The 15,461-nt window shown below is 39.5% G+C and overlaps 1 protein-coding gene across 12 annotated transcripts in view; it reads right to left on the bottom strand.

Moving 5' to 3' along the window:
- The window catches only part of LOC135248731 (immunoglobulin mu heavy chain-like), a 95,069-nt gene that overhangs the window by 49,136 nt on the left and 30,472 nt on the right, over positions 1-15,461 (bottom strand). For 2 of the 12 annotated variants that reach the window (XM_064323642.1, XM_064323643.1), the window contains exons 1-6: positions 15,255-15,330; positions 14,798-15,113; positions 8,380-8,426; positions 5,588-5,893; positions 4,481-4,801; positions 3,944-4,255 (exon numbers count right to left, since the gene is read on the bottom strand). In XM_064323642.1, coding sequence (XP_064179712.1) covers positions 3,944-4,255; positions 4,481-4,801; positions 5,588-5,893; positions 8,380-8,426; positions 14,798-15,113; positions 15,255-15,312 — 1,360 coding nt within the window. In that variant the 5' untranslated portion in view covers positions 15,313-15,330. Of the gene's footprint in view, positions 1-3,943; positions 4,256-4,480; positions 4,802-5,587; positions 5,894-8,379; positions 8,427-9,767; positions 10,081-10,173; positions 10,269-11,588; positions 11,902-12,087; positions 12,174-13,061; positions 13,372-13,457; positions 13,557-14,797; positions 15,114-15,254; positions 15,331-15,461 lie in introns of those variants that run through there. The other 10 variants (XM_064323653.1, XM_064323649.1, XM_064323645.1 and 7 more) reach the window with 10 other exon arrangements.

The raw sequence follows: 15,461 nt of genomic DNA, 5'->3' as shown, positions 1-15,461 counted from the left end.
GGATTTAAACTGCCATTAAGGTATATTCCTCTTCAGCTAAATACATTTAAATTATAATAATTAATTTGAATAATATTAAAATTGAATATTATTTACACTGTTTAAAAAGTTACATTCTTGATGATAAAATGGGAAAACTCATATGGCAGATGGGTGAATTTCAGTAAGCTGTGTCATTATTAATATATAAATTATTAATAAATAAAAAACATGTTTGTATTTTTTATGACTGGACATTTATTTATGTTTTTTTCATTACATTTCATGCATTTTACACAAATACCACATGTTAGCTGAGAGTGACACACAACATGATGAGAGTGTTCAGGTTTGACTGTGAAGCCTTAGCTCTGCTAAACTCTGATATGCAGCTTTCACTCTGAGTCTGGTTAAATATACAGAGCACACCTCCCTCTGCAGCCCTGTACACTGCACTCAGGCCAGCTCTACACGTCAGAAACAGCATTTCAGACACTGAGAGATTTTTAAGGACCAACGTTTCTCTTTAATCTTTTAGAGCTTATGAAAATATTCACAAACTTCTAAATATGATGTGAAATACATGCCATTTGTGTGGCATGTATTTCAGATGGAAAGTCACTGGCTTATTTATTGTAAGAGGTAAAATCTCAAGACCAATAACACTGTAATTATTTATTATGATACGCTACTGCCGTGTGAAATGGAGGATGCGCACACAAGCCAGCCCACACTCTCCTCCAAACCGTGCGCTCCCATCTGCTGACCTCTTTCACTCTGTGGCCCCAGAGCGGCTCTGCTGACCTCTTTCACTCTGTGGCCCCAGAGCGGCTCTCCTCTTTCACTCTGTGGCCCCAGAGCGGCTCTGCTGAGCTCTTTCACTCTGTGGCCCCAGAGCGGCTCTCCTCTTTCACTCTGTGGCCCCAGAGCGGCTCTGCTGAGCTCTTTCACTCTGTGGCCCCAGAGCGGCTCTGCTGAGCTCTTTCACTCTGTGGCCCCAGAGCGGCTCTGCTGAGCTCTTTCACTCTGCGGCCCCAGAGCAGCTCAGCTCTCAGTGGGACAGAAGAGTGCACTTCATGTGCAGTGGACACAGGCCGGCTCCAACGGTAGCAGCGCTGGAGTTCCAGTCATGGGTGTAGCGGAGAAATTTGCAGGCGGGATCCACCAGAGCTGTGCTTCTTTTTTGCATAGTGGGTCGAGTACAGGACTGCCAACTAAAACCTTTCCTCCTAGGACTAAACTGCAGCCAATTATGTGCTGCATTGTGGGTCTGATGTCCACAGAAAACATTGGTATAAACAGGATTCATAGACATTTTCACTCATTAGGTAATGAAAGAAATCTAAACATAGGCACAGTGGAGTAATGGAAAAAACAGAGATTCAGCTCAAGAAAACATGACACAATCTTCTATACGACACACTCTTGACATGTAACTATCAATACATTCAAAAAATAAGCTTTCACCCCATCTCCCATGTGTAGCACATCACTTCTTCATCTGTAAGGAGAGAGGGAGAGAGAGAGAGAGAGAGAGAGAGAGAGAGATACAAATTTAAAATAGGTTCTTAATCTCTTCTAAAATCTGTTTTCATATCCGCAACAGGGACAAAAATATCACCAATCACCATTTAGCCACCACAACACACCGCAGTAACGTAAAACATTCTTACAAATAACTGGAATAACTACTATGGTGAAACTATCCCCTCTTTGACTAGAACTATCCATCCTATAATATAATATAATATAATTACCCCATTACTGCTAGAATAATAATCTCAAAATAACTGAACCAGAATTATTTCTTTAAAACAATGGTTATCACATGTTAGCAAAACACAAAATCCTGTATTTATTAAGTATATCTCCTGTGTTAAAAACACAATCTCACATATTTAATTAGAATAATCATTTTTTGTACCTAGAGTAACCAACCCAACAAGAGTGGCATGATCATATTTGATCATATTCTTGCCTATAATAGATAAAATGGAAGCACTGGAGAGATGAAGGTCGTGCCTTTGCAGGCAAGTGTGAAACAGTACAGCTGCACTACCTTGATCAAAGTGAGGAGGGTGCTGTAGATGAGAGTGCAGAGGAAGAGGGCGATGAAGGAGGAGGTGGTGGACCACAGACTGCCAAGCTCATCTTCTTCCTCATCTTCCTCATTACAATTCAGAGCTGATACTGTTTCTGGAAAAGACAAAGTGGGGGAGAGAAAGTGTGTGTTTGTGTATGTGGAGGAGAGGATAGAGACCGTAACACCACACATTCTGTCCAAACTGTGTTTCAGTTTTCCACATATATCTGCTTTTTACACACTCTAAGCACCCAGGCCAGGTCCCCATAAACATGCTTCATGCTCTACAGCAGGTCTGACCTACTGTGGTCCAGAAATATGTCTGTACATTTAGTCAAATATACATTTTCTTATCAGCCTTATGCACAGCGCACTACTTGATATGAACAAAACACCAAAGCGCTCCTGGGCAAGACACACCTTCTGTTCTGACACAAACTGTGACACTTTACATCAACATAACAGAGACAGGAGAAATAGAGCAGAATGTGCAAGCGTGCTTAAAATGATGACAAATAAAGTATCTTAAGAGCCCAAACTAGTTCCTATTGATCCCATTATTTGATAATTCTGTCTCAACTAGTTTAATTGTAATTAGGCATATTCTGTGATATTTGAATGACTTATTGTATCACTTGAAAACGTTAAATAACTATTATTACATTTAATGTTCAATCAAAATATTTTGAAATGCTGCCTCATGCACTGGTGTGGTTTTGCTGTGCATGTGAAATGAATTAGAAAAATGTAAAATAAACATTGATGGCAGTGTGTCAATTATATTCACTTGAGCTGCTACAATATTTATGCAACTGTTCCTTCTTTTAAATTAAATATAATGAGGTGTGACTTCATTTGTAAGGAGTTAGAATATGATTGGAGATTTGTGGCAGGGACATAACTGCATATTTTCCAGAAGATTACCTGCCCTGCATGAGAACCGCCCATTGTCAAGACAAGGGTGAACAAGACCAGTATTACACTGAGATGAGTTTGTGCTGCTTATTGGTAGTTTAGCTTGATGATGTTCCTTGGGTGAATAGTACAATCTTGTAAAGCTAAACCAAAGACAGGATCCAGTGATAATCTATTTTCTTGTCACATGCAGTCCAGATAGCACCTGTCATAGGCAGGTTCTTATGCAGATATCCATGGTCCTGATTCTTAAAGGAGGAATGCCCAACAATACTCATATGCACTAATATTTATTTATATTTTCACACCCTTCCTGCAAGATGCTTTACTATGAACACACACTGACAAAGACAATGACCACAAGGACATCTACAGCAGCAAACAACAGGAGCAGGGTCAAACAAATTGCACATGACAGCACAGTACAAAAAGTCATACATGTTTTTACATAACAAGAAACAGTGACACAACACAAACACAATTATTTTAAATCTTTGCAAATATCGTATTTTGTTGCTGTTCTATTTTTGTCAATTACTATCCTGTACTATGTCATGTTTTTAATTGTTTGTGTGGACCTCAGGAAGTGTAATTGCTGCACATGCAACAGCTAATGGGGATACAAGCAAAACAAACAAACAAAATGAACAAACAGACAAAGAGAAGCAACCACACATGACAGGAAACATCAGGTAATGGAGGGTGTCAGTTACCCCAGGTGAACAAGAACCACAGATATCCACCACCTGGCAATCCTACAGACAATAGTGACCAATCACATCAGGGTACAAAATGGTGCTAAACACTGATGTCCCAGCACTTTGTTATGCTGTGTATACAGGGCTGTAGCACCACTGTAATTACTGAACATTAGACTGTGTGCATGAGGCCAGTGTGCAGTCGTTGTGGTTTTTTTCACCGAGGGCACTGTACGTGTGGAGATTTAGCAGTCGCATTCAGGATTACCAGGTGCTTTGGACACAGATTTTGTGAGAGGGGCTGCTCCATTGGCCATAGAAACATGCTTCACATTGCAGGTGACTTTGGACTTGGACTCCCACTTCGCTGTCGAGACTTTGAAAAAACTTGTGACAGAGTAGGTGCCATCGTAGCACTTCACAGGCTCACTGGTGATGCCCTCTTCATAGGATCCTTTATCCACTGTCCACATGACGAACACGTCCCAGGGAGAGAAGCCTGTCACTACACAGACCAGGGAGACAAACTCGCTGTCCTGTTTTATGGGTGTGATTAAAACCACCTCGGGAACTTTTGACGCTGTAAAACACAGTTACAAACCAAGATTAACACTGAACGTTCACAATGGAAACAACCTGATTACATTCTCTGTCTGTGGCATGTTTTATAGGGAACGTATTATTCTCTGTATTTAATCCCATATTATTTTAAACAATAACAGTACAGAACAGTGTCATTTGAAAAAAATTTGTGACATCGTTTGCCACATGTGTTCCAGACTGTTTTATCTTGTGTGAAACATACCGCTGGTGTTCCGGCTGAAAGACTTTTTGATGGCTGACTTTTCGCTGTTCTTCTGTTGGACAGAGCACTCAACATTTTGCTCGGTGAACCAGCGTTCCCGTCCCAGAGTCAGAGTGCTGGTCTTCCTGAACACATGTCCGTGCCGAGTGATCTCACTCGAGGTGTTTCCACTCGGTGTCCAGGTAACTTTGGCTCTCTCCACTGCTGCCTCATCTCCCCCAGTGATGACGCAGTCCAGCACAGCCTGGTTATTTACAAACAATTCGCTCATCTTTGGGGGCTTCAGGGTCACCTCCAGACAGGGTTTTTCTGAGGACTGTTCTGTTTCATTGGCAGGAAAAGAGAGCTACTGTCAATGTTTGCAGGGCACTCTGATCTTATGGGAAAACAGCAAGCTAAGGCTGGCTCAGTTATTATCCATATCAAACGCTATGCTCTCTGAATACAGAATCATAAAATCCAGAAAATCACTGAAATATTAAAATCTGTGTACTGGATAAGGCATATTCCAAATTCTAAAACCTTCGTGTATGCCTCTAAATTAACCAGGCTTTTTATCCTGTCAACAAAATAATTTTCTATTCAAGTGAATGTGTTCTTTTATCTGGGTATGCAGCATGATTTAAAATTCAATAAACATCTTCCTTCTGTCAGAGATTTGCCTTAATTACTATTTAATTAAGCATAGCATACAGTAGGGCAGTGGGCATGGTGGTGCAGTGGGTAGCACTGTCGCCTCACAGCAAGAAGGCTTTTCTGTGTGTTTGTATGTTCTCCCCGTGTCTGCGTGGGTTTCCTCTGGGTACTCCGGTTTCCTCCCACAGTCCAAAGACATGCAGGTAGGCTGATTGGAGACCCTAAATTGCCCATAGGTATGAGTGTGTGAGTGAATGGTGTGTGTGCCCTGCGATAGATTGGAGGCCTGTCCAGGATGTATTCCTGCCTCACGCCCAATGCATGCAGGGATAGGCTCCAGCACCCTCCGCGACCCTGCTCAGGATAAGCGGGTATAGATAATTGATAGATGGATGGATACAGTAGGGCAGTAGAAGGACACCATTCATATTGTGACATTAGCTCAAAATTAAAACATTGAATATGTCATACCTGGTTTCGGGAAAAACACTTCCTTGTTCATACACTGTGAGGGATGGGTCACGGAGCAACTGTAGGACTCCCGCTCTGCCGCTTTTACACTGACATGACTGATGCTTGTGTAGAACCCATCGATCTGCACTGGTGGGTACTGAGTGAAGTCAGACACGGCTGTTCCGCTGGGGCCCTTCCACCGGAAGGTCACGGAAGAAGCAGGCGAAAAGTTGCGGGCGATGCAGACCAGGGTCAGCTGATCGTTGGGTTTTTTAGACCCGCATTCCGTTAGAGGCAAGAGGGAGGTTGGTGCACATTGTGTGGCTGAAAAGCAAAATATTTTTTTGATTTTTTTATTGGGGGGGGGGGGGGACCAAACATATGGCCTATGGGATAAACTAAAATCAATCTCGTCTGTGAACAGTTTAAAACTGATGCTGTGTGTATCATAACCTAGCCTACTATTGGCCTTATTGTGACAGAAGTCATCAGCAGTGTCGTAGTTTACATAAATAAATCAACGTATATAACCTAATATTTGTCCACGGTTGAGATTTGTATTTACTTTAATAGGCCAATATTTTTGGAGTGCATCTACTTTGCTTAAGTTGTAACTTGTTAAAATAAGTTCTCTGCAACAACAAAAATTAAATGAAGTGTTTCTTTATTTGTTTTTTTATTTATTTTAATTTTATTTTTAAAGCCACATAGTGTGTCGCGTTGAGTTCATTTTAAACTATTTCGCTGATCAGCTTAATCTAATGATACCCTTTCGGCGTTGATTTCAGTTAAGAACAGCTGTGTGACACCAGACAAAATGATAAAGCGCGAAATTAAGTGAAAATGAAATGAAAACTTCTTATCAAGAAACTACAATTTTACCGAGTATGATGCAGTTTTTGTTGAATTTGTTCAAGGGGACATATTAACAAGGAGATTATTGTACAAAAGTAGCATAAAATAATTCGTTAATAGGCCCATTAGCCTACTGTAGTCGATGTCTACTTTAAAGAGTTTGTTCAGGGCGACATTTCGCGCAAACTTTCCTAGTAGCGGTATGTTGGCCAAAACAGTTACATAATAAAATTGTAATGGTAAAATGTTAGATTGAAGAGCTATAAATTGAATTATCAATGTTAAAAAAGGCGTATTTAATCCAGCCGGTTAATGGCTCAGGCTTGCATGAACTGTTAAAATGCACTTTCCCATTATATGCTACAAGGCGCATCGGTTGTCCCATTTTTTTTATTTCAACTTTATTTAAGACTCGTCTTAAAAAGAGGTCCATAGCAGGTAAAACAGAAATTTCTTGACGCCTTCTTGGATAATGAAAATAAGACCCTTCAGTCTGAAATGATGACGATGGACATGATCATGTCGTATTTCAACTGTTTTTTATCTACTGCGCGGCGTTAAAAATTGCATCCACTATAGTTTACCATTGTCTTGTAGCCAAAGTGTTGATTTCCACGCAGTTCGGGAACGTAACCGTAAACAACAACTGCAACGTATCGGTGTATCAAATATAGTAGGCAAAGTAATCGAAAGCATGAATTAATGACCTAAGTAGGCAACGATTTGTCTTCATAAAAAATATAGTGAAAAGTGAAAATGTTCTGGTTTAGAATCGGTTATAAAAAATATTTTAAAGAGCTGTCTTGTGTTCCATATCCATCAGAACTAGCTACTTCAGTTCGAATGCCCAGTAGGAGAAAACCGTTCTGTTGCGGTGGTCTGTCTGGCGCAGCGAACCTGGTTTAGCAACCGGAATGCTGCTGTAAGTTGGACATTTCGTATACGGTGATGTTTTGTCCAATGGTTTCTCTGTGTTCTTCAAATGGTTTCTTAAATATAAACAGCTAATATTATTCGGCCGTTCATAAATAATTTTAAAGCTATCACTATTTATCAATTACATACACATACATCTGTACAACTCGAAATCATGCCGCACAAAATTCAGCTGCATTTTATAGGAACTAGATGCTGTGTCCCTTTTGCAACTTTTTATACATTAAACCCAGCTCTGTTTTTTTCGTGTCCGTAGTCTGTTTTCGAATAAAGAAAACCTATAGTATATTTGCAGAACAAATATATTTTTTAAACCCGAAAACCTGCAGACTTACCTGATCGTCCCAGTCGTTAGTAACGCGAAGGTGTATATGCATCTCTGGGCTCTACAATATTTCTCCTCATATTTACACTTACACATTTATACATTTACATTCAAATGAAACAAACCTTTTGCAAAGAAAATGACTGTTGCAAATATGTCAATTCTCCTTTCCATGGAATGTACTGACTAAAGGAAATATACTGGCATATATTATATTCTTCGCTGCTGTCCTAATATGCCTTTCCACAGAAATGGCTCAAAATGCATTGTATTATATTTGAAATGTATGCTTCATAAATAACTTTCTGAACGGTATAAGGCACCAAATACATTTATCAGAAATGCACTTTTATTTTTTAATGCTGTCCTTTTTCTGAAGTCAGAAAACAGATGGAATGGAATCATATTTGTTTAGTTAACTTAAAAATGAAACCCACTGTAGTAAAACAAACACATTTAATCTACCAACACCTCAGGAATATTTCACTAAATACACACAGATAAAGTATTGCATCAGAACTTTCTTTTGGAACTCAGGAGGAACAGAGAACCATGGTCTTGTAATGGTCTCACATATAAACACAATGTAAAATCAAAGTCTTAAAGGTGCCCTACCATGGCTGAAGGTTTTAGTTCTAAATTTAAAAAGAAAGAAATACGTAAAATTCAGTATAGAGAATTAAAAAGGACTTACCAACGGTGACTTGAGTGCCTTTACCCCAGTAGTCAAAGTAGCTATAGCTATCACAGTGCTGTATTTCATGGAACTGACTGCACAAAAACCTGTCCTATCTCAGGATTGCTTCAAATGTGCATTTTGAACCATCTGTAGAACTACAAATTCTGTCAAACTCCTCAACAGTGTAAAATCCAATATGACGCATCATTTTTTTTATATCAATGATTAAATTGGTATGAATATAATAACTAACACAGTCATAATTATCGCACTGTGTCTTGTTGAGTATCAGTGCAGGTATCCAGTACAATTGTATTCCAAATCTTGTTCATTTATGTAATAATGAAGATATTCACAGTGTAATTTGCCTGTATGATGTGCAACACACAGGAACACACTGCAGTGATGTTTGTGCAGATTCTTCATCTTTAGTTTAACATAAATAACACACTTTCAGAGAGATTAGGTTTTTGTACAGCGTTTAACCACAGTGCCACCCACATAGTACACAGTGATCTACACCACAACAAAAACCTACTGCCCTTTCACAGAGCACCTCTTCTGTATTCATCTGCAGTGTCAGGTGATTACCAGCACAAACTATAATAATTCATATTTACTTTGAAAACAGAATGTCATTTGCAGTCATAGTATATTTTGAAACAACAAAGTTTAGACTTTACTAAACAATTTTACAGATATTTTTACAGGGATATTCTACAACATAAACAATTAAGTGAACTGTGGGTTGAATTCCAGCAAATGAAGGAATGCAAATACAAAATACAATACAAAATTTTGTATATTTTACATATATATTTGGGGCTTTCAGAGACAATTTCACATGATTTTATGAAAAATGCTTATTTGTCATTTATACTTTGCATGGTCAATCCTTTAGTCATTATTGTGAGATGGACATTTTGTGTTCAGTGAAAGAACTGTAGGGTGCTTGCATGAGGTGGTTCGGGTTTAAACTCCTTGAAATAAATCACTTTGAATTGTTTGTTTTCCAACATGGGAGGATGTAATGAAGCTACACATTTATTCCACAGCACTATTTTATTATGGGACTTCAGAATATGATGTGAGAAATCAGAAATCTGACAATATGTGAAAAAGTGTTCCATTATTTCACATTGGGGTAATATGAGCGTATGTACAAAACATGTATGATTCATGCGGAGTTTATGTCCTTGTAAAGGTCTTTGAAATGACACAGAGAAAATTCAATTTTTTCTTTTTTTTTTTAATGAGACCTAAAGAACAGAACACTTCAGAGATATTTAAAACTGAACCCTGAGTTTCACATACAGCAGAATTCATTCCAGGGCTCTGTGCTGTAGCTCTGTGTGATAAAGGGAAAGAGGTTTTTGTGCAGCTCTCCCCTCACTCTCTCTCACTGTGGGTCTCTGGCACAGTAATACACAGCGGTGTCTTCAGCTGTCAGGCTGTTCATCTGTAAATACAGCTGGTTCTTGCTGTTGTCTCTGGAGATGGTGAATCTTCCCTTAACAGACGTGGCATAATATGTGTAGCTGCCACCACCATCACCGATCACGGCCACCCACTCCAGTCCCTTCCCAGGAGCCTGTCTGATCCAGCTCATATAGTAGCTGCTGAATGTGAACCCAGAGGCTGTACAGGTCAGTTTGTGGGATTCTCCAGGCTTTTTAACTGCTGGTTCAGACTCAGTCAGTGTCTGACTTTTAACACCTGTGAAATTGAGAAAGACTTAGAACTCACTATTGACAATCTCAAAAATCAATATTTTAGAAAGAACTAAAAGAATAAGACATTTAAACCTACTGGTAAAGATTACGGTAATCAGAAACAGACTGGTTATAATACTCATGGTGAAAGACTTCTGCAGTTGATATGCTAGCCCTTCAGTCAGTCTCCAACAACAGTCCCTCCTCCCTCAGTGCAGACAGCTAAATGTAGAAGGAAGAGCTCAGAGTTTGCATGAACTCCTCCTCACTGGGTGGGCAGATCACACACTGTTTAAATAGAGCAGTCAGTGCTGTAGACTGAAAATACAATATGAAAACTGCTAGATTGCAAGTTTGTTGTTTATGGTTTCCCACATAATATACAGTCAAGAGGGAAATGATATTATTTAAAGAGCCATATTCCATGTTCAGTAGCCATGCAATTTTGCTTAATTCCTGCTGCTCCAAAGCATCTTGTCTACAGCAATGTGATCTTTACTGTACTGCTGTTCAGAGGACACTTTAAAAAAATGAATGTTGTCTCAGTGTGTAAGAGTGGCTCATATAATATCCTGATCTCCAGATATATACTGCCTAAAGAAGGTATTCAGGCCCATAGAAAGTATTTTTTTCTCAATGAACAGAAGTATTTTTATTGTCAACTCATATTCTCTAAGAACTGATTTTCAGTCTAAAATGAGTTATTCGTCAGCAGATACTTTGAAGAAAAAACTGAAATATGCTGCTCGCAGAGAACCATTTAAACCAGGGGAATGTAATCGGAGCGTGTAAGAGCAGCTCAAATAATATACTGATCACCAGGTATATTCTGATGAGCCCCCCTGGCCCCCCACCAACTATTACGGTGATGGGTGTCATGGAATATCTAATGACAGCAGTAAATCAGGATGTCAATTTAAAATCCTATCCAAACAGCTGAATCTTCTTCAGTACAGTGTCCCTGTGATTGTGCTCAGGTTTTGATTACTGTGATTGGTACAGTGAGAAGAGCCAATAACAGCAATTCCAACTTATATGTCCCAGAACTAAGCACATCCAATAGAAACAACTCCAAATGTATTCTAACATAAGAAACTGTTGCAATGTTAATCAATATGTATAAGCATATTCAGCTACAAACAATAAGCCATGAATATGCATATAAATGCCTGCTAAAATGTGATTTTCACCAGGAATAATTTATTCTCCAGTTTGTTCTCTTTTGAAATGTTTTCCCATGGTGTTTTACTTCTCCTTCTTCATGTTCAGTTTCTGACCACTTTTCAACTTATTCTATATTCAGGTATTCTTTGTAAAAACATCATTAATATTTGTTGTGGAAAAATATATTCAATCCTCAGACATCTAAATTAGCTTATTTCACTTGTTGACTTTAGGTTAATACTTTTAACTACAGGGAATTTATATGTAAGAAATACTGTTACTATTGCTGACCGCGTGAACTGAAGTGTGAAGCAGTTTTTGTATCACTCCCACATGACTTTCTCTCACTGTGACTCTCGGGCACAGAAATACACAGCTGTGTCTCCAGTCTGCAGGCTGCTCCCTTTCAAAGACACTGTGCTGCTGGAGGTATCTCTGGACACAGTGAACCTGTTCTTTAGTGAATCTTTGTAATAGGTGCTCCCACTGCCACAGACACATCCAACCCACTCCAGAGCTTTCCCTGCAGGCTGCCGGATCCAGAAAGTACAGTAGTTGCTATCAGTCAGGGAATACCCAGAGACTTTACAGGAGATAGATAAAGGCTGCCCTGGGTTTACAGCCATAGGGCCTGGCTGTGTGAGTTCAACGCAGTGACCATCTGTGGAGACAGAAAAAAATACATACTTGGACTCGTAAATATATCTGTAAGTAACATAATTATTGAAACAAGCAAGAAGCACTAACAAAACAGCTAATTTAATGTCATTCAAAAGAAAAACTTGGAAAACACTGAAGAATATTTTTAATTTTTGAATAAACATATGAATATGGCATGTTCACTTACAAGATAAAGTTCCCAGCAACACTGCTAATGCTATAAGAGCTCCCATTGTCACTCACAGATCTCCCTCTCTGTGTAACAGGTGATGCTCCTGTGCTGGGAGGAGAAGTCTCAGTGGCTTTTATAGGAAATACTGTGCGCTGAGTTAGTTTAAATTTCTGGGGATTGGAGGAAGGAGAAAAACAATAAATTCGAAGGGTCAGAGTATCCTTTATGTAGAGCACTGCTGCCCCCTCCTGGAGGATAATTAAAAACAGCAGACTGCTTCCACCAGCATTGCTCCGGATTTTAAGATCAGTAACAGTAACAATGCTTATGGGTTCATTTCAAATTAATATTCAATGCGTTATGATTTTAATTCCTGCACAAATGACAGCAGATCTTTGTATATGTTTGTGCTCCAATGAAAAACGAGGAGTATATCTCAAGATATCTGTTTATATGGTGTTTTTTATTAATGAATTACAGGTATGACAAGAACATGTAGCATTGTATCTGGAGCTGCTGTTTGCGTAAACTATTTTATAATGCTAATGAGATGGACTAAGCAATATGCTCTTTACATGTAGAGAAATGGTACTAAACTGTACTCTATACAAAATCTGTACTCTTACTGTACTCTTTTACCTCAACGATAATAAATAACTTTACATGTCTCGAAAATTTATCAAAAAAGTACTGTTTATCTGTTAAACTGTTTATCACTGTACTGTTTATTTCTTTAAACCAGTGAAGAATGTGCATTATCCATAGAGTAGATGTTCAGTTCAAAACAAAATTTTAAATGAAATGTACATTAACTATCAGAATAAATAATGTCTCTCCCTTACAGAGACAAACATAATAAGTTTACTTTCAATATTCAGACTCTCTGTATTTGATGTAGGGGCAATAAAAACATGAATTCCCTGAAGTCTGCTGTGGTGACAGTTTCATGTAGAGAGTTATTGTCAGGGCTCAGGCTTGACTTCTCTCACTGTGGGTATCTGGCACAGTAATACACAGCAGAGTCTTCAGCTGTCAGCCTGTTCATCTGCAGGTACAGCTTGCTGTTGGAGTCATCTCTGGATATAATGAATCTTCCGTCAACTGATTTGGAATAGTAGATGGGTGAACTCTGTGTGCTTATGTAGGCAACCCACTCCAGTCCCTTCCCAGGAGCCTGTCTGATCCAGCTCATCCTGTAGCTGCTGAATGTGAACCCAGAGGCTGTACAGGTCAGTTTGTGGGATTCTCCAGGTTTTTTAACTGCTGGTTCTGACTCAGTCAGTGTCTGACATTGAACACCTGTAAAATGAAAAAAAGTCTTAGAACACACAATCTCACAAATACAATTTTAGTAAATATTAAATGTATGACAGATTCAAACCTACTTTTTAAGAACACTGTAATCAGAAGCAGGCTGGTTATAATACTCATGGTGAAAGACTTCTACAGTTCATATGCTAACCCTTCAGTCAGTCTCCAACAACAGTCCCTCCTCCCTCAGTGCAGAGAGGTAAATGTAGAAGGAAGAGCTCAGAGTTTGCATGAACTCCTCCTCACTGGGTGGGCAGATCACACACTGTTTAAATAGAGCAGTCAGAGCTGTAGATGGGGTGCAGATCATATAGCAGTTATAAGTATTATTCATCATTACAGCCGTGTGTCTCTCTTCCATGGCTGATTGTTGCAGTATTATTCATAGTGAATGCAGGGAGTTTCCTTGCAGGTGAGGGTGGGAGAGTGGAGTCAGGAGCTCCCCAGTACGCAGTACATCACCAGTCAGTTTAGTGAGAGTGTCCAAGACAGGGAGCATACGATCACACAACATAGAAAGCCTCCTGATATCCAGTGTTAAATTCTTGACCCAGTATTTGTAATACATGTCTTGTGCCAATATTTTGATATGATGATGCTCCCTCCTGAAGGAGAATAAGAATTAGCAGTCTGCTTCAACCACCTTTGCAACTGAATTTTCTGTAAATTAAAAAGCAGTTTCTTTTGTAGTTCTTCACTTTTGTACAGCTATTTTTTTCACATTCCCTGATATGGTGAAGCACTACTGCTCATTATTATGACTCAGGAAAATACAAAACTTCCCACAATTCCACAGGACATACTCTTTGCACAGAGGTCACAGCGTCCCCTCTGTGGGCCAAAGTCAGGCTGCTGGCTGATTTGTATGAAGCAGATTTCTGGCGCTGCTGTAACATCCCTCATGTGCTTCTAGATGGCCTTCACTGAGGTGGGAGGGGGGCGGGGGGGACAGCAGGTGACCGGCCACAGCAGGAGCTTTGTTCAGGACCTTTAGTGTGTGACTTACAGATTCAGAATCTGCAGGGTTTTAACTGCTGGTTCAGACACAGGCCTTTATTCAATAAACAGCTTAACTTTGACTCGTGAGCAGCAGCGCTCACTGGCCTCATATTCACCATTACATATTTATAAAATTAGACATTAAATAAATTATTTTTGATATCAACTTTTATTTGTCCTTTCTTTCATCAGCACAAAGAGGGAAACATTCAATTCAATCAGCATTTGGGGTTCAATCAACATTTGTCTTTCTTTTCGATTTAAATGCCAGCGTTTGTTTATTCTTCACATACTGTAATGTGTTTGGTAAGTTACATGTGGGTGATGATGAATGCATGCAGGTAGAGTGTGTGTGTTCAGTGGTGACACTCAGTGTGATGTGTTTTTGTACAGCTCTAGCGTTGCTTTGCTGCACTGTGGGTGTCGGGCACAGTAATACACAGCTGTGTCTCCAGTCTGCAGGCTGCTCCCCTGCAAAGTCACTGTGCTACTGGAGGTGTCTACAGAGATGCTGAACTTGCTTTTCAGTGAGTCTTTGAAATGATATTGGGGGGTTCCCGCCCAATACCAGCCAATCCACTCCAGAGCTTTCCCTGCAGGCTGTCGGATCCAGTGTGTACCATAGCTGCTATCAGTCAGGGAATATCCAGAGACTTTACAGGAGATGGTCAGAGACTGTCCTGGTTTTACAACCATAGAGCCTGACTGGGTGAGTTCAACACAGCGACCGTCTGTGAAAGACAACAATATTGCAAATAAAAAATTCATGATGCAAACAGGGATAATGAATAACCTTTTTTGTGAAAGCCACTCAGAAGAACAACACAACTGCATTGGAAATGTTTGACTGAAATATCAGCACCTTTACTTACATGGTAAAGTTCCCAGCAACACTGCTAATGCTATAAGAGCTCCCATTGTCACACACATCTCCCTCTCTGTCTTACAGGTGATGCTGCTGTGTTGGGGGAGAAATCTCAGTGGCTTTTATAGGAAGTACTGCGGACTGAATTTGTTTAAATCTCAGGGGGTTGGCAGAAGGATAAAATCAAACAAAACTAGAAGAGTTCACTCAGTAG

This window comes from Anguilla rostrata, chromosome 2, assembly GCF_018555375.3.
Source record: "Anguilla rostrata isolate EN2019 chromosome 2, ASM1855537v3, whole genome shotgun sequence".
Classification (NCBI taxonomy): domain Eukaryota; kingdom Metazoa; phylum Chordata; class Actinopteri; order Anguilliformes; family Anguillidae; genus Anguilla; species Anguilla rostrata.
The sequence above is the reverse complement of the archived record's forward strand: the minus strand, read 5'-3'. Positions and strand labels throughout refer to the sequence as shown.